This window comes from Thalassophryne amazonica, chromosome 3 (genome assembly GCF_902500255.1).
Source record: "Thalassophryne amazonica chromosome 3, fThaAma1.1, whole genome shotgun sequence".
Classification (NCBI taxonomy): Eukaryota; Metazoa; Chordata; class Actinopteri; order Batrachoidiformes; family Batrachoididae; genus Thalassophryne; species Thalassophryne amazonica.
Window position 1 is genome coordinate 66,409,399 of NC_047105.1, and position 18,790 is coordinate 66,428,188.

Here is an 18,790-nt window from a genome sequence, read left to right on the forward strand (position 1 = left end):
TGTGCGGCCGTCTTTAAACCGGTTGTAAAGCTCCTTAATCTGTGTGATGCCCAGATGAGCATCTGAATCTGAAAAGCCATCTGAATAATCCTAATGGTTTCCACCTGGCTATTGCCCAGTTTGTGGCAAAATTTGATGCAGTCGCGCTGCTCCAGTCGTTCCGCCATTTCCTTGCAAAGAAAAAAATGACGAGAGACTACACCCATCCTCACACAAAGGCTGCTTACAAGCAAATGACAAAACCGACAGGCGTGAAAAAAATCACGCATGCGCACGAAGGTTCAAGGTTGGCTCATGCAAGCACACGTGACTCAAATCCATCAGATTGTTGAAAAAAATAAAAAGGTTGGATACTTTTCTAACAGACCTCATATAGTAATGCAGTGGTGGGCACAGCTAACCAAAAAGATAGCTTCACTAACCATTAAACCACTAACTGAAACGTTAACTTTTATAACGTTAAACTGATAAACCGCTGAATAAATTAACGGTGTTGTGTGGGCCGCTGAAGAGGAGGTACTGCTGGCCCACCACCACCAGATGGCGCCCTGCTTGGAGTGCGGGCTCCAAGCACGAGAGGGCATCGGAGCCGCTGGAGGTGACAGCTGTCACCCATCAACACCAGCTGTCACCCATCACCACCACTACAAAGACCGGACTGCAACTCCACCTCCTCGCCGAGAAATCAGCTACCATTCAGGTAACTTTCTCTGACTCAAAACATTGAGTAATAATCTGTACTTCTTTGCAGCCGTTTTCCTGTGGTGTGTCCTTATCTGTGGGATTGGCATTTGGTGTGATCAGCGACAGCTTTGCTTCACACTCCAACCAGATAAGTGGTTAGACAGGAGCTGCACGAGTGTGTGATTGGAGGTGGAGGTGCTCCCTCCTAACTAAACACTGACTGTGGGATTACTGAGTGTGCAAACTCACACTCATCAGGACTGTCTCTGTTTTCTGCCAGCAGTACCGGGTCTGACTGCTGAAGACAGCGGCCACCTGGGGCGCAGGGCTTGGCGGCTCCGGTGTTCTTCAGCTCCGTTGGTGGTGAAAGCTGTGTGGGGATCCGGCTCTTCTCTCGCCAGGCGTCTTCTATCGTCGAGCCTGCCCACACGTCACCTGGTGTATGATTGACAGTCCACCATATTGTTATTGTCTGTACATCGTTGTGCGATTCACAACATTAAATTGTTACTTTTGGCTTATCCATTGTCCGTTCATTAACGCCCCCTGTTGTGGGTCCGTGTCACGACACTTTCACAACAAACGGAAGTTACGCTAACCGCTAACATTTAGTATTGACACATCAGATTAGACTGATGTCTACAGATAACCCAGTTTCGAGTTTAAGCGCAGCAGGGGCTGCTGGGCAGGATCACAAACAAAATAATTAAAAATACTGACTTTTGAGTTGCTTACATACTGTTTTTGTCCACAGTATAACTTCTTTCGTCTCTCTGTTGCAACAACAGCAGGGTGTTCTCTTACCCGTGCTTGTGTGCTGTGACCTGTGAACCGGAAGTGTTAACTAGCTCCCTGCATTCATAAAAAGGAATTAATGTGTGATTTTAGGATTTACAAATGTGTTTGACCGTTTACCAGCAAAAAAGAAATATGTTAATGGAACTAAATTTAGCGGAAGCTAATTGATTCGCTGATGGCTTTCAAAGTTAGCTGAAAAACTAATCCGCGAACAAAAATGTAAGCTTTGCTAATTAGCGCTTATTGGATTAGAAGAACTGTGTCCACCACTATAGAAATATATTAAAAATTAATTTTGTTGGTTTATCATAACATCAAGTATCCAAAAATCCATAGAACAGACCAATTTTGTATTTGTTCGGCAGCATTTTAGAAGGTGTTTATGAGCCTTACTGCAGGAGTGCACAAGTCATGTTATAATGAATGTTATAAATGGTCCTTTTACCGGGTCTGACTGCAGAACAAAGTGCTTGAATTAATGACACCCACTGTACTCTGCTCTGTTTGCCCCCTTCAGTGTTGGATCAGTTCCAGCACTGGTTTTAGGATTGATTATGATGTCCCCTTGAAGCCAGCAGAAACACAGACTGACAGCGTTTCCAAGAGCATATTGTTAATATAATTTACTGTTGTCTCAGCGATTACTAAGATGTGCAAACTATGCAAGGAAGAACTTCTTAGCAAAGATGTCTTTGCCACAAACAAGGCACTTTTCAGAAACTACAGGGTTGATATTTCATAAATTCTGAATGCCTCAACTTTATCTAAAGTCTGGGTCTTTTAGTGAAGCTTAGGGCTAGTGGCCAGCGATCACCTTGGTATTTGTTCTGGTTTTCTTGTTGCTTAATGCTGACAAATTATACTGTATTTGTTCTTTTTCTGATGCCTGATTCTGTTTTTTTTTTTCCCTCTCTGTTTGAGGTGCGGCGGGGGGGGGGGGGGGGGTCTTCTTCTGCAATCCTTCCATCCTGTGCACTGGCATGGATGCCCAAAATTTTGTGTATATTCTATTTGTCAATTGTGTCATTAGCATGGCCCAAGCAGAGGGTCACCCCTTTGAGTCTGGTCTGCTTGAGGTTTTTTCCTCAAATCATCAGCGGGGGTTTTTCCTTACCAATGTCACATGTGTGCTTGCTTTAGGGCAGGGGTGGCCAAGTTCGGTCCTCCAGAGCCACCTTCCTGACACTCTTAGTTGTCTCCCTGCTCCAACACACCTGAATCCAATGAAAGGCTCATTAAAAGTCTGCTAATGAGTCTTTCATTGGATTCAGGTGTGTTGGAGCAGGGAGAGGAAGGTGGCTCTCGAGGACCGAACTTGGCCACCCCTGCTCTAGGGGTTGGTAAGGTTAGACCTTACTTGTGTGAAGCACCTTGAGGCAACTTTGTTGTGATTTGGTGCTATATAAAATGGAATAAGTTGAAACTGAATTGAATTGCAATGAGTCACAATCCATAATCCAAAAATAAACTACAAATCACTAGATTAAAACCTTATAACTGAAAAAAATACCCAAATTAACACCAGATATCTAAATCAAGCTATCTCTCTGATGTTGGCAATGTTTGTACATCTGTAGTATTTTTATACTGAGGAAAACATTTCTTAATCCTTTACCTACTGAGGCTATAAATGGACGATTGGTTATAATTTTTTATTATAGCAATAAAATTAAGAAATAATGTTCTATGTTTGTGTGCTTTGGTACCCTTTTCCAAGAGTACCTGAATTTCAATTATATTACACCTGATTAACTATTTATACACATTATTTGTAAGTTTTAGCATTTAAAATGAGAAAAAACACAAAAACAAACTTGATTTTTTTTTTCAGTTTTTTGTGAAAAATGATTGTTATGTAAAGGAAGTTTGGATTTCACATTTTTAACAGGAAGCTGTAAGTGTTTACAATCAAAATAATTAATTTTGTGTGTCTAGAACTCAGAAACAGCGCAGAAACAGTGCAAAAGTAAACATTTTACAAGGCAAAAGTATGCAAAAAGTAACCAATTTTAAAGTGCAGAACCAAACAATATGAATAACAACAAACAAAGTGCAAAACTATATATAAATATATCAATTATTATCTGTATTATTAAAATGTGTAATAAATCACTCATTTGATCACTCATTTTGTGCAAAATTATACAATATGAATAAAACAATAAAGTGTCAAACTATATACAAATATATAACCAAGAATCAAAATTAGATCTAAACTACATCAGTCCATTGTCAGTGTGGTACTGTTTGTAACAGTTTCTGTCTGGCTGAAGACAGAGGCCAATTTTACAAAATTTGCACATCCAGCAGGTTGACCTCTTGCAAACCTTGCAAGAACGCCGCCCCTTTGTGGATCGCTGGCAAGGTGGGTTTCTGCTTGTTGGCACCGGGCAGTGGCTTGTGGCTGATGGAGCCATCACACCCACACAAACACGCACACACACCTTCACAAATGACACTAACACCCTGCCTTTTCCTCAAAAATTACTACATTTATGTTTGCTGTCTGTCTCTGTACTTTTCTGTCACTTTTGCGCTCTTTTTCATACTTTCCCCTCGTTTCAAAAGTCACCGAACGCACTTTACCGTAATATATGCAACATATAGCATACTGTTGGAGAGCACGGGTTCTTGGCTTGCTGTCAGTGTTGAAATTTTTCAGATTGAGGGCTTACATGAGAGCTTACCGTAATGAGAATCAGCGGCGCACTAGTGTGAAACTTCAGTGTATTTCCTATGCATTATGACATCACAGGCTTACATTTACCATAATACACCATATATCATTGGAAAGCCCTTGGTGTTAGCTTAACAATGCACTTTGAATGATTCGGATTGGACAAACTATGGCGGAGTTACGGTAAAAAAAAATACGCATATGGAAAATATGATGTGGGCGCCATCGCCATAGATAAAGGGTTAAAGGGGTCTTTGTTGATGGGACGTGGTTTAGTACGATCTGTGCACTTCAAACCTTTTTGGCTACATGAGTAGTTCTTCAGTTGTTAAGCTTCTCTTTTAGCCATTGGCACCCAATGACCTGGAAGAGGGCTGATTGAGACAGATGGGAATGAGCTCAACACACCAGGATTTAGTTTGTAATGGTTGCATGAACCGGGGAAACATATGACATTAAAAGTCCAGAGTACTATTATTTATATGCATTTTAGTAACTCCATACATATAGCCAAAATATAGCAAAGGCAAAGGCAGAGGAGATGCACTTTAAAAAAACAAAAAATAAAAACAAAAAATTCTGGTATTTACCCAAGCCCCATCTTCCAGCTATCAAAAATGAGGCACACTCAGAAGAAAGTTGCAGTTCCTTGAATGGCCACCAGAGGCTGCCTCCAAAAGCGAGCACATCCCAACACAATCCATGTTAAAATGTTCAACATAAGAAAAACAATAAACATGTTTACAGAATGACAGAAAAACAAACAAGTTTTAGTCTCTATAGATAGTTTCTTCCTTCATGACAACTGGGCACCGTAGTCTCATTTGACGGTGGTTGATAAAGGGATAAATGAAAGTGCATATGCTACTTTCAAGGACAGTCGCATTACCAGCCAGTCACAAATCTGGCTCATTATTCACATTATAAGAAAAAAAGCACTTTTCGTGACTGCTTCGGTGATTGTAGCCGTAAACAAAACAGTACACCATTTTTCCATGTGAAGTCATGCTGTGTTTGTGTTGCGCAACGGTATGCTGTCTCTGGAAGTGCTCAAATCCCGCTATATCACACAGGCATTCAAACGAGACTGTGCTGCCCCATATGAAGGATGAATTTTTTTGTTTGTTTCGTTACTGCTTATTTCAAGACATTTTAAGCCTTGAAGTTATGCATAATTAGGGACGTGGTCACTTTGAGAGACTGTGTGCTGCTGAGCTTGGACTCAGCGCTCTGGTCACACAGAGGCTACCTAGTTGTGGCTACTAGTTGTTTTGGAGAAAGGTTTTTGTCCTTTCTGAGCATTTATGACAAATATCCCTAATTGGCTTGTTGAATAGTTAATTATCCTAACAGATCATCTCAGATGTCTGAAATTCCGTCAAGTGAAATTTTTACATTAGTGGTTAATGCGCTTGGTTTCAGTGCAGAAGGTTCCGGGTTCAAATCCCACCCCTGCCACATTTCTCCATGTAACGTGGAGTTGCGTCAGGAAGGGCATCTGGCGTAAAACCTGTGCCAATTCAACATGCAGATCCAACTTGGATTTGCTGTGGCGACCCCGAGTGCAAACAAGGGAGCAGCCAAAGGGACTTACTATTTAATTTTGATAGAGGATGCTCAAGAGCACCTTAGTGAGTTGCCTGTCTGATGGGCCATCAATCTGTTGCTTTAACCTTTAGGCCACCTCCTTGCCAGAAGTTCAACTTTGCTTATAACAGATTTGTTTTTACATGTACAGACATATAATTATTGGACTTTGGAGGATGTTTAATATGAATCCACAGTTAACCATAAAAGGTGCACAGCAACTTATTTTTTAAACATTTCCCCCTTTAATCTTGAATAACAGTTCAAGAAGAAACTCAAAATGCTCTCCTGTCTTGTTTCAGTCTTTCCCAGTACAGTGATGAAAACATGATGGATCCGTACAATTTGGCCATCTGCTTTGGTCCAACCCTGATGCCCATCCCAGATGGCCAGGATCCTGTAACGTGTCAGGCACATGTTAACGAGGTCATCAAGACGATCATCATCCACAGTGAAGCAATCTTTCCCAGCCAGCGTGAATTAGATGGTCCTGTGTATGAAAAGTGTATGACAGGCGGGGAGGAGTACTGGTAAGTATGAGGTAGATCATTCAGTTTGCAGTAGGTTCTCAAACCAAAAATACCTGAAGATGTCTTCTAATAGGACAGAGAGAACACATCTTGTTACCTCCACCAAGAAGGTTATGTTTTCGGTCACGTCCGTTTGTTGATTAGTTGGTTGGTCAGCAGGATTACTCAAAAAAATCCTCAACAGACTTCAATTAAATTTTTTACCAGGGGTGTATCTTGGCCTAACTTAGAAGTCATTCAATTTTGGTAATGATCAGAACACAATCCGGATCCAGTAATTTTTTTAAGGATTCTTTATCATTGCAGGATAGGGCCAATTTCAACATTTTTGCATCTAACTTCATGAAGATGGGTCACAAAGGCTGAACAAAAATTAAGTTACGACACAACAATAATGTAGCATTTGTTTCTCCTCATTGAATAAACCTGTTATTAGAAAATAAAAAAAAAAACTTGTGTAGTTCATGCAGTTTCTCTTTATAAATACATTTGCTGAAGATCTAAGGGTTTAACCCTCTGGGGTGGACACAGTCGTATACGACGGCTGAGACCAAGCTTTACTAAATTATAAATAACTTTTTAATGATATGAGATAGAAACTTACTTTTTTTTTTTGCTGAAAAGTTAACTCCTTTCGAGCCACCGTCCACCATCTTTGTACTCCTCATAGAAGTTGTGTGATGACATGAGCAATGTGAGTGTCCAATGGGAATTGGTTCACCGTCACATGGTTTTCCAAAATCCAATCGTAGGGCAGATTCACCTCACGTGACACACCAAAGATTGTTTTTAGGAGAGATGTGTTACTAGTTTATTATAGTTTGATGTGTATTTTGAATAAATGTGTGTGGAAAATTATTTTCCACTTTACTTTTTCCTTTCTTATTTCTGATTGTAAACCTTTATTACACTTATAAAACACAATGATAGCATATATATTTTGAAAGTACAGGTTGTCCTGAAAAAAGAGACATAAAACTTGATTGTGGGATGCAGGGAGAGCTGTTAACAGCAATAATAAAACATTTATGCCAGGCGAGTGAACTGTCCAAAAAATGCCCTCTGACCCCAGAGGGTTAACCACTGAATCTGAAACATGACGATAGATGCGTGAAACAATGTGGAATAAGTCAGTGACCTTATGGCCTTGGCGAGGGTTTATGCTCTCCGAGTGCTTCTAGTTATAAATTGTAGAATGTAATGTTTGTTTTTTGTTAAAACGCTACTTGAGATTGTGTTAGCTGAGGAATACGACTGTCGTCTTGTAGGTAGCACAGGTTGCTGTAAATGTGTGTTCTCAAGGTGAAGTTTTTAAGTTTCCAAAGTAACAATTTGGTCACAAATAAGAATACTGTTGGACCTGCTGTTTATGCCGATCTGTTGCACAGTTTTCAAACGTTTAGTAGGAAATAAAAAGTCAACTTTTATCCTCTGATTTTGCATCCTTGGAATCCCATTAATGCTCTTGGGTGAATTCTAAAACAGACAAAAAAGTGTATTTCTTGATTGATTTGTTTTTGTGGCCCATTTGCCATTACATGTATTGTAGGGGCTAATGAAAATATTCTGATATGCAGTCCTGTTAGAATTATTGGCACTCCTGATTTTTAAATACAGAATTTAAAATATTACATGAATAAATAAAATATTTACTGATAAAGTACTTTGACACCTGATATTTCTGTGTTTTACAATATAAAGACACATTTAAACAAATAATGCAAAATGGAAACTTGATACAGTTTATTGGTATGTTTAGATTGATTTCAAATCATCAATAGTTTTCTTTAAAACAAATCAAGGAATAGATAATTGAATATTTCCAAGTCCCCGGACACATCTTAGAGTTAATTTACATCAGTCATTAAGAAAAACAATTTGGTACAGTATGGTAAATCTGTCTAAAGTGGGTAGTTGTCAAAAACCTAGTGACCATAGGACATTATTGAGGGAAGCCACCAAAACACCCATAACAACTTTGCTGGAGTTATAGGCTTTTTTTTTTGTTGTTTGTTTTTTTTGCATGACCAGTTGTGGTTTCATGGTAGACTGGCACAAAGAAGGATTTTCTTAAAAGGTTGTGAAATCTCAGCTGCAGTTTGTCACATGGCACAATGGAGACGCAAGTCAAAATTTGATGTTGCAAATCCTTGTCTGTGCCTCTCTGCCATGAAGCTGTGTAACGACTAGAACAGTTTCTTCAGTCACAGGCAGCCACAGAAAGTGTCCTGTGGCTAATAATTCCTAATAATTGAAGTACAAGACACATTCAGTCACTTGGAAATGTTCATGTATACATTGCTTGACTTCTGGCTGAAAAAGTGATGATTTACTTTTAAATTATCAAAGGGTGCCAATAACACATACATTTAACGTCTGTATTTTTAATGTTATATGTGAAAGCATTTTGTTGTTATTGTTCTCTAATAACTTTGGACATTTTAATACATATTCTGATTCTATAAAGTTTGTTTCATTTGAATTTTTTCTGAACAAGTTTTAAATTCTGTGTTTTAAAATCAGGGGTGCCAATGATTCTGACCAGGATTGGGGTAGGTGGAAGGGTCAGATTTGACCCCAGGAGCCACTACTTTAAGGCTTCTGGTTTATAGTATGCCAGGTTTACACTTTTGTCATCCTCAAATAAAATTGTGTTTTACACATTACTATTATTGTGCATAAATCATATTATTTGTTTAAACTAATATTAAGATTATTAAGATTAAGAATATTAAGCTTTTCTCTTTTTAATCTCTTGTTGATCCTTGCTTTATTTTTTTTTTCCTGTAGTACTTTGAGATTTTTATTAATGAAAGGTTATTATTATTATTAGATTTTCACATCAGTGACAACAATAGATGACTTCTGTCGTGGGTCTAGCTACCTGCATCACACACTTGAATTTCAAATTATTTGAATGCATTATACAGTTTGTTTTTACTTACATTATTAATCTTGCATGTACATTCATGATGTTTAACTTGGGGCTTCTGAATCCTGATCTGGGAGGACTCCTGCTGTGCACCACGTCCATCTTGCCTGTTCTACTGTTCTACTTGATTAGTTCTATCAAGTATGATCAAAAGTTGGTGTCTGCGATCTTTTAACTGAACACACCTCATCCTCATAATTACCAGTGAGTAGAGCAGGCAGGGGTGTAAAACATAGCAGGGTTCCTCCCAGATCACAACAGAGAATCCCTGATTTAAGCCTGTCTCTTACTCCTGCAGCGACAGCCCCCACAGTGAACCAGGAACGATAGATGAGGCAGACAACGGCACTGAACCGCACACAAGTGATGAAGGTCAGTGAAGTGGTTTCTTTCTATCATTGTCTGGTTTTCTAATTATCAGCTTTTTTGTTGTTCCTGCAGTTTAGGAGGCTCTTGCTAATGCAACTCTAAGATGAAAGCGAGTATTTGATGATTATTTTGATTTTCTGGCTTAAGGTAACAGTTGGCTCATGTCATGTGTTGGTCATCAAAGGGATGTTCCCTGTCATCTGAGTGAGGAAACAGGCCTGGGTTTAGTGCGCCAGACCCAGAGAGTTTCTGTATGCAAATTGAGGAATTGTCTACTTCCATTTATGGCCAAAGATGGAGGTGTAAAACAGGCTTGTGCAGCTGGCCACAATGAACCAGTTCAGAAATCACCAGAAACCAGTTTGGAAATAATTTTGCAAAAAAACTGAGTTACAAAATAGGTGGGAAGTGGAAGAAAGTACTTGTGGCCCAAGTTTATGCACTCACACAGTCAGGCCCCTTTTGTAGTTCGTCCAGAAGACGAACGGGAGCTCGTTAAGAACAAGTATAAGTCTTTACTAACGGTTATCAGTTGACAGTTCCCGATCTGTTGCAACTGAGAGAAGTTTGGAAAAGTGAGACATCGGCAACAAGCAAATGTTCCCACTGCATGTAGATATTAACAAGCATCTCATACGGAAAGATGAGCAAAACTTTCATGGCCATGAAACAGACTGAGACATGTCCACTTTGAGGTTTTTTAGATGGAGTCTATATTCTGTGTACTGGTATTATATACCAAATATAAACATATATTATAATAATATATAATCATGGCAAGCACTGCACTGTACTTCATGCTGTGAAATGTTGTGAATCTTCAGATCTATGCAGTAGTATATCATAATATACTGCTCAAAAAAATTTTTTAAAAACACTTTGAAAAGACATCAGATCTCAATTGCTGGATATCTGTCTTGATATGGACTGGGAAATGTGTTAGGAATGAAGGGACTCCACATTGTTTGATGGAAATGAAAACTTTCAACTTCCAGAGGGCTGAATTCAAAGACACCCCGAAAATTCAAAGTGAATTGGTAGTCTTGTCCATTAGTCAGAATTTTGTTGCAGCAACTCAGAATGGTACTTAGTAGTTTGTATGTCCCCCACGTGCTTGTATGCATGCCTGACAACATGCTCTGAATGAGACAACAGATGGTGTCCTGGGAGATCTCCTCCCAGATCTGATTCAGGGCATCACTTAGCTCCTGGACAGTCTGCGGTGCAACCTGGCAACGTTGGATGGATGGAAACATAATGTCCCTGAGGTGTTCTATTGGATTTAGGTCAGGCACGCGTGTGGGCCATTCAGTGGTATCAATTATTTCATCCTCCAAGAACTGCCTGCATACTCTTGCCACATAAGGCCAGGCATTTTCAGGCACCAGGAGGAACCCAGGACCCACTGCACCAGTATAGGGTCTGACAGGAGTTCATCCCGATACCTAATAGCAGTCCGGGTCCCGTTATCTCACCTGTAGAGGTCTGTGCATCATTCATTCATTTTCAACCACTTATCCAGATCTGGGACACGGTGGCAGCAGAACAAGCAGCTCATCCCACACTGCCCTGTCCTCAGCCTGTATCTCTTCCCAGGGGATCCCAAGGCATTCCCAAACCAGCTGAAAAATCAGTTTTCCAGCATGTCCTGGGTCTTCATCGGGGCCTTCTGCCAGTTGGACACTGGCCTGGAAGACCTCCCTAGGGAGACAACCAGTGGGTATCCTCACCAGGTGCCCAAACTGCTTCAGCTGGCTCCTTTCAGTGTGAAGAAGCAGTAGCTGTACTCCGAATCCCTCCTGGATAGTAGAGCTTCTCACCCTGACCAAGGGACCCGGTCATACCTCTTTTCCAAGTCCACAAAACACATGTAGACTGGTTGGTCATACTCCCAAGACCCCAGTAATATTCTTGGAAGGGTAAAGAGCTGGTCCACTGTTCCACAACCAGGACGTAACCTGCATTTCTCCTCCTGAATCTGAAGTTCAGCTGATGGCCTAAGTCTCTTCTCTAGTCTCTAGTACCCTGGCATAGGCTTTCCCAGGAAGGCTGAGAAGTGCCATTGCTCTATAACTGAAACACACTCCGTCCCCCTTTTTTTTTTTTTTTTTTTTACAGAAGGGGTCCACCATGACCCTATTTGTCATTCCATAGGTACTGTCCCAGACTTTCATGCAACATTGTATAAGCGTGCCAGAATCAGAATCAAATTTATTGGCAAGTAATTTTGCACATACAAGGAATTTTATCTGGTGTTACAGATGCATGAACAACAGGAAAAGAAAATCTCTTCTATAACAAGTAAAAACAGTTAAATCGACAAACTATATTCACTGTTAAATAAATAAATGGAATGGAATGGGACAGTGTAAAAACAGGTGACTGGAGTACAGATGTACCTTTCACTGCAGGGGTTACCAATCTGTGCTTTATGCTGCTTTACTCATAGGCAGGACGCATTACGAATGTCATATTTGCATCATTCTTGGTACATTCCTGACATTCTTAATGTGACTTAACGCATCTGAATAGGTTTCTTAATAGTGCGTATTGATGTGTGATATTCATGATTTTCGTGGAGCATGTTTGTGGCTGTCAAAAAATCTTCCACGAATATCACGCACCACCCTCATTTCACCTCATGTCCTGGATGTTGCAACTGAGTGTGTTGATCCTTCTTGATTAGTGGTGATCCTTAATAGAGCGTGACAGCATTCTTCTCTGACGTGCGCACAATTAAACCCTGCTGCACCACATTCAGTTTCATTGCTGCAGTATGCTGAAGAAGGACAGTGATGCCAAGTCGGCTAAAAGCCTCATGTCAATGCTCATTAGCACGCTCCTGCAGGTGTTCCACCTGCTGCTGTGGGCCGTCTTTAATCCAGTTGTAATGCTCCTTAATCTCTGTGATGCCCATTGAATCTTCACCGAAAGCCATCTGTATTTTCCGAATGGTTTCCACCTGGCTGTCTCTCACAGTTTCTGAAAAAATTTTGATGCAGCAAAGCGGCAGTCGCTCAGCCATTTTCCTGACAATGAAAATCCGCCGAAGGGGCTGGACCACTCCTCCCACAAACCGTGCTCACAGGCGAATGATGCAACCGACAGGCGTGAAAAAACTCACGCATGCGCATGAAGGTTCAAGCTTGGCTGATGCAATCACACGTGATTCAAATCCATATGGTTTTTGCAAAAAATAAAAAGGTCCATTACTTTTCTAACAGACCTTGTATACTTCGTGGCATTCATGACTTGTCGTTATGTGTAAACACAGCATTATGGTAGTGGGGGAGGGAGGAAGAGTAAGTGTCAGCTATGACACCCCACCAACATCCAGAGACTTCAGCAACTCAGGATGAATCTCACCCGCCCCCAGCGACTTGCCACCAAGAGGTTTTTTGACTACCTCGGTAACTTCCTGTCACTTAATGGGACCAGAGCCGCAAGGGTCTTCCATCCTCCTCTGCCTTCTCAGCAGAGGGAATGTTAGTAGAGTTGAGGATACCCTCAAAGTTTTCTCCCCTGCAGAATTAACTGCAGATTTTGTGCAATTTATGCAAACTGTATCATATCCAAGCACAAATATAAACTTTTTGTTTTGCCGTAAATAGACATTCATGTAAAATTTGTAACACAAATTTTTAAAATGACATTTCTGACGGATGTAATGTGATGTGCATATGATTGAGGACCAGTAGAAATTCAACTGATTTTACACTAAATCTAGTTGTTTAAAGGTGATAGAGGTTGAATGGGGCATTAATCCTTGTTCTGTGATGTGATATGTAGCCCAAAAAAAATTGGTTGGGTCTGTAATGGCTCAGAACCTTCCTAAAAGGCTCTCTGAAACAGCTATGTTACTATGCTGGGTTTAGAATGCCTCGTTTGCCCTTAATGACGTCGTTTCGGAGCTTATTTGGCAACCTCATTATGAAATGCACGTAGGTGTTGGCTCTGATCGGTTGCCGTTGTTTGATTGGCTGCCCATGCTCTCACTGAAAAGAAAGCGCGGAGGATCAGCTGTTTTTAACAGCAGATGCAGAGCGGCTCGGAGAAAAAAAAGCATAAAAATGTCTTTGTAAAGCTCAGTGCCGTTACCGGCATCACTGGTAGTTGTTGGCGCTCTTTTTTCTTCTGGGTGAGAAGGTTCTTATAAACAGACACACGCAGAACACAATGCGTGTGCTCTCCCTTCGCAGCGCCGCGACCAGCTGCTTGATGAGGACGAAAAAAAAAACATGCAAAATTGGACTAAAAAAATCCACAAAACTTAATTTGTTTTGTTTTACTTTGGTTACTGTGACTTACAAAGGTTATGCATTGAAATAAGCAAGCTGCCCTTTGCAGGCTTACTTGCTGCCAGCATAATAATGCAAATAGCTAGCTGCTAAGGGGTTAGCTCATTCCCTTTAGAGGAACAAACCAGAGGTAACGTGCCATTCTAATGTGCAATTCTTACAACAGGAATATAGCGCAACACAAATTTAAAACAAAAGAAAATGTGATACTTACAGGCTGTACTGATTGCTGGGGTTGATTTTGTCGCAAAGTCGGAACTGACCCTCTACTGAGTATTAAATTCCGACTGAAGCCAGCTCGAAATTGTGCAAGGTTTGTGAAACAGTCCTCCGTGAAATGCGCAGAGCAAAGAAATAGTCGGTGGTTGTATGTACTGGGGATGAAGTTGTAAATGAATAAAAGCCATTGATCGCATACATTGCTTTCCGTGGGAAGAATATGTAAAGATCGTAGTCCGCTAAAACAGCCTGAGAAGGCACACCTGTAGCTCGCCATTGCTCCTCTTCGAGTGTTAAGAATGGGTGGGCACAACCTTATGAATAATTAATTTCGAAGGGGCGTGTGTGAAAGGGGGTGGGTGTGGGTGTGTGTGTGGGGGGGCTATTGGTGAAAAAGTGACGTAAGTTTTCTCTCAAAAATGGATTGGCCTGTTTTCTAGGGGCAATTCAAAAAGGGAGAAATACTTGAAATAGAGGTTCTGAAACTTGCTGGCACTTCGTGTGTATTCCCCACAGCGGGGAGACTCTGAACTAACACCAAAAACATGAAAAAGATGATTTTGATTCTCTATCCCCTTTAAGTTAACCAATATTATGCTGCAAGATGTTTTTTAAACTGCATTTAAGTTCCCTGCTATAGGCTAACCTGCAATTTTGTAAGTTTCCAGTTTATTTCCATTACTCACTTCCTCATCTTCAACTGCTTACTCCAATTAAGAGTCGTGGGAGGCTGGAGCCTATCACAGCAGTCATAGGGTGTGAGGCGGGGTACACCCTGGACAAGACTCCAGTCTGTCGCGCGGCCACATATAGACAAACAAACACATTTACACCCACACGCACACCTACAGACAATTTAAAGTTTCCATTCCACCTAACCTGCATGTCTTCGGATGTGGGAGGAAGCCGGAGCACCCGGAGAGAACCCACAAACTCCACACAGAAAGACCACAGGTGGGAATCGAACCCATGACCTTCTTGCTGTGAGGCAACAGTGCTAACCACTAATCTACCTTGCTGCCCGTTTATTCTCATTAATTCCTCCTAATTCCCATACATTCTTTTTTAATTCCCATGGAAAGTTTCCAACTTTGAAAATTCCTTAAATTTTGCAAACCTAATTAAAGGTGAGTTTGCTTCTTGAATGTAGTGTTGGAATCAGTGTGGACTATGACTTTTTATGGTCCTTTTATATGAAAGGACTTCAGTATGTGTGATCATTCAAAGGGAAGAGTTCATATCTTACCATACAACGTGTCCGGAATTTCAGGTGGGAATGTGAGTGACGTCATTTTAGAAGCCTTTCTGCGTGAAAATAAATCTTTGCTATGAAGTACTTTTTAGCAAAAGCCGCTTTGATTGCAAATGTTTCATTCTGAAGGCGAGTTGAGTAAACAGAGTGCTGCCTCTTTGATCTGTCTTTCTGTTTGTACTCTCTCTTCCCCCATTCGCTCTTTGTTCTGCATTAGTTACCAGTTCTGGAACTTTCTCCTTTGTGCAGTATTTTCTCAGTATTCCTTGGAGCTTTGAATGCATAATGGGGCTTGGCACAGAAACCAAAACCATGATCCTGCAGGGTTTCTTTCGTTAATAAGTGAAAGTAAATCTCCGTCGGGTCAGACAGCAGTAACCCTACCTCAGAGCTTCATCTGTGATTTTTGGATGCGTTTCTAACGAGTGCTGACATTTTCTCTGATGAGGCCTAATGTGAGTGTTCGGGGCCTTTCATGTATCACTTGGTGTTTTAATAAGAACAGGATCCTGGCCTGGAGCCATCCCAGCCCACCACAAACCTCTCCATACTGTAACTGGTCATGTTTTTCTTGGTAAAAACAGAAATTGATTTTGTGGTATTAACCATGCTGTCATGGAGTTTTTTCTTTCTTTTTTTTTTCCCTTTTTTTGAAAATGAAAATTTTAATACAATAATAAACTTCCACCATGACGTCATGTAAAAAAAAAAACAAAAAAAAAAACTGTGCCATCATGATGGAGCTTTTTCTTCTTTTTTTTTTTTTTTAAACCACATTTGGAATAAAAGTGGAGGGTGGTTAAGTGTGCTTGTTTCCACTGCAGAAGGTTTCCTGCTTGCAACCCCACTCCTTCTCATTCTGCAATGTGGAGTTGTCACAGGAAGACCACCCGGCATAAAACGTGTGCCAAATCATCATGCAGGTCCACTGAGGCTCTGCTGTGGTGACCCCAAGTAAAAACAAGGAAGATGTGGAAGGGACTTACTTTTTATGTGGAAATAAACTGGGGTTAATATTTCCAACCACATGCTACCCCCCAAACCCTCAATTTATCCCCAGCTGCTCTCTCCAAATGTCTTCTTTTTGACCTCCACGCTCACTCGTGCTCCAGTTTCAAAAACCAAACTGATTGGGGTTTTCCTCTGAATGATAATTGTTTTTTAAAGAGTGAAAATTCACCATATAGTTCACCTTGGCTAACCCTTGGTGGCCACTTTCTTAATATACTCGTACACTACTGAGCTCACTGCTGGTGAGATTCAACTTACATTTCGATATATATCTGTCTGTCTGTCTGTCTGCCTGTGTGAACTGTGGTGTTTTATTTGCATCGACTGAATTATTTTTGGCAGCGCGGTGGATTAGTGGTTAACACTGTTGCCTCACAGCAAGAAGGTCATGGGTTCAATTCCCACCTGTGGCCTTTCTGTGTGGAGTTTGCATGTTCTCCACGTGTTTGTGTGGGTTTCCTCCGGGTGCTCCGGTTTCCTCCCACATCCAAAAACATGCGGGTTAGGTGGATTGGAATCTTTAAATTATCCGTAAGTGTGCGTGTGGGTGTGAATGTGTTTGTTTGTTTGTGGCCCTGTGACAGACTGGTGTCCTGTCCTGGGTGTACCCCGCCTTACGCTCTATGACTGCTGGGATAGGCTCCAGTCCCCCACGACCCTTAATTGGACTAAGCGGTTGAAGGTGTGTATGTGAATTATTTTTTTCGCCACACAACACATTAAAATAAAATCTCAACTCTTTGCCTTTTTTGCATATGATTAAATTAGCTAAATTGTTATTTTCTTACAGTGGCAAGATTTTTATTTTATTCTGTTTAATCCAAAGTGACACATTATCAAGCGTACATTCCTGGAGATATTAATAATGATAATGTGTATATGAGCAAAATATTACCATACACAGCAAGAAAGAGTGAAGAGTGCCTCAGATAACAGACATTTGGGGTGAGGTGCTCAAGCCAAACAAACAAACAAACAGACAAACAAAACAAGGGCACATAATTATCCACACGAGCATGCACAATATTGATTTAAGTAGAAAACAGTGTCAATCTCATCAGTTACATACTTCAGCCTTGACTGTTTGACATTTTAACAAAGGCTCCTGTTCATGTTTTGATGGAGATTAATCTGTTCTAGTGTCAGTTTCATTTATTATTGTATTCATAATTAGTTCTTATGAAACAATAGTTTTATTAAAGGGTAGATTTTTTTTTTTTTAGCAGTGTAGGTTCCTTCATTTTACTTCTCATTACAGAGAATAACTCAAACAAATAATCACCTGGTTCACATGCATGGTTTAAATGTAAACAACATTGATTATAAAGGTGGTATTCATTTCAAAATTGATTTGGTGTTTCTATTTTATAAAACAAAAAAAAATATACTTTTTTAAGAGATGCCATTTCAAGCAAAGACCTTAATCTTCCATTTAATGTAGGAATGAATACTGAAAGATGTTTTTGATGAGTAATTTCTTCAAGAGTAAAAAGTGTAAAAACCAGTCCGTGCTCCCCATTCAGCTGAAGTTTGTGTCTGATTTAGAATCACAATTACCAAACCACTTTGTGTAGTCAAACTAAACTCCTCATCATAGTTCAAGTTTCAGTACATTTTGTCACTGGTGTAAAGATCATTGTTTTATTAGGCTATGCATCTTAACATTTCATCAACTACGAATCGTAATCTGCAAGTACAAAAATGTGAATTGCAGCAAAAGTCAAAATAAAAAGGAATAAATAAAATTTAGACAAAAAGAATCACATAACAGAAATAAAACGGTTGACGCTCATCAGACTTTGATCCTTGTCTTTGTGTTTTCAGAGACTTGTGTTTCAAAAAAAAATCTGAATTTGAAAATTTCATATTAAACTAATTCATGCAATGGTGAAAATGAACTTGAAAAACAGATCTGAGGTGGTGACTTCTAAGGGTTTATACACACACACACACACACACACACACACACACACACATATATATATATATATATATATATATATATATAGTTTTTTTCATGGAAAGAGAAGCGGAGGGATGCGCCACCGTGCCGCTCATGGCGCGGCACAAAACCACCTCCGTGTTGGTCTCACAGGACGGCTTTGAGATGGCTTTCAGATGGCTTTTGGTGGTTTTTCAGTCGTGTGACTATCCAAGAAATTGTGGATGAGCCTGGACATGCCAGAACATGTCCTATGAGGCTTCATCACGGCGTTGTTTTGCGCCATGCGGCACCGCCGCGACGCACGGAATTCCTCCGCTCCTGTTTCCATGACAAAAACTCCTGTAACAGTGGAATGTGCCGTTCATTTCCAAACTGGATGCTGTGTTTTATCCGGGACGTCGTCTGACTAGCACAGGAATTACGGAAGACGTGGGCATCAGCACTTTTTTGGCACATTGAGACAGACGTGCAGAGGAATTCCGCGCTTC

General features: G+C 40.4%; 1 protein-coding gene across 2 annotated transcripts in view; it reads left to right on the forward strand.

The window, feature by feature from the left end:
- srgap3 (SLIT-ROBO Rho GTPase activating protein 3) overlaps nucleotides 1-18,790 on the forward strand; it is a 295,005-nt gene that overhangs the window by 262,084 nt on the left and 14,131 nt on the right. For both annotated transcript variants that reach the window (XM_034166608.1, XM_034166609.1), the window contains exons 17-18: nucleotides 6,049-6,276; nucleotides 9,507-9,580. In XM_034166608.1, the coding sequence (XP_034022499.1) occupies nucleotides 6,049-6,276; nucleotides 9,507-9,580 (302 nt within the window). The remainder of the gene's footprint in view (nucleotides 1-6,048; nucleotides 6,277-9,506; nucleotides 9,581-18,790) is intronic.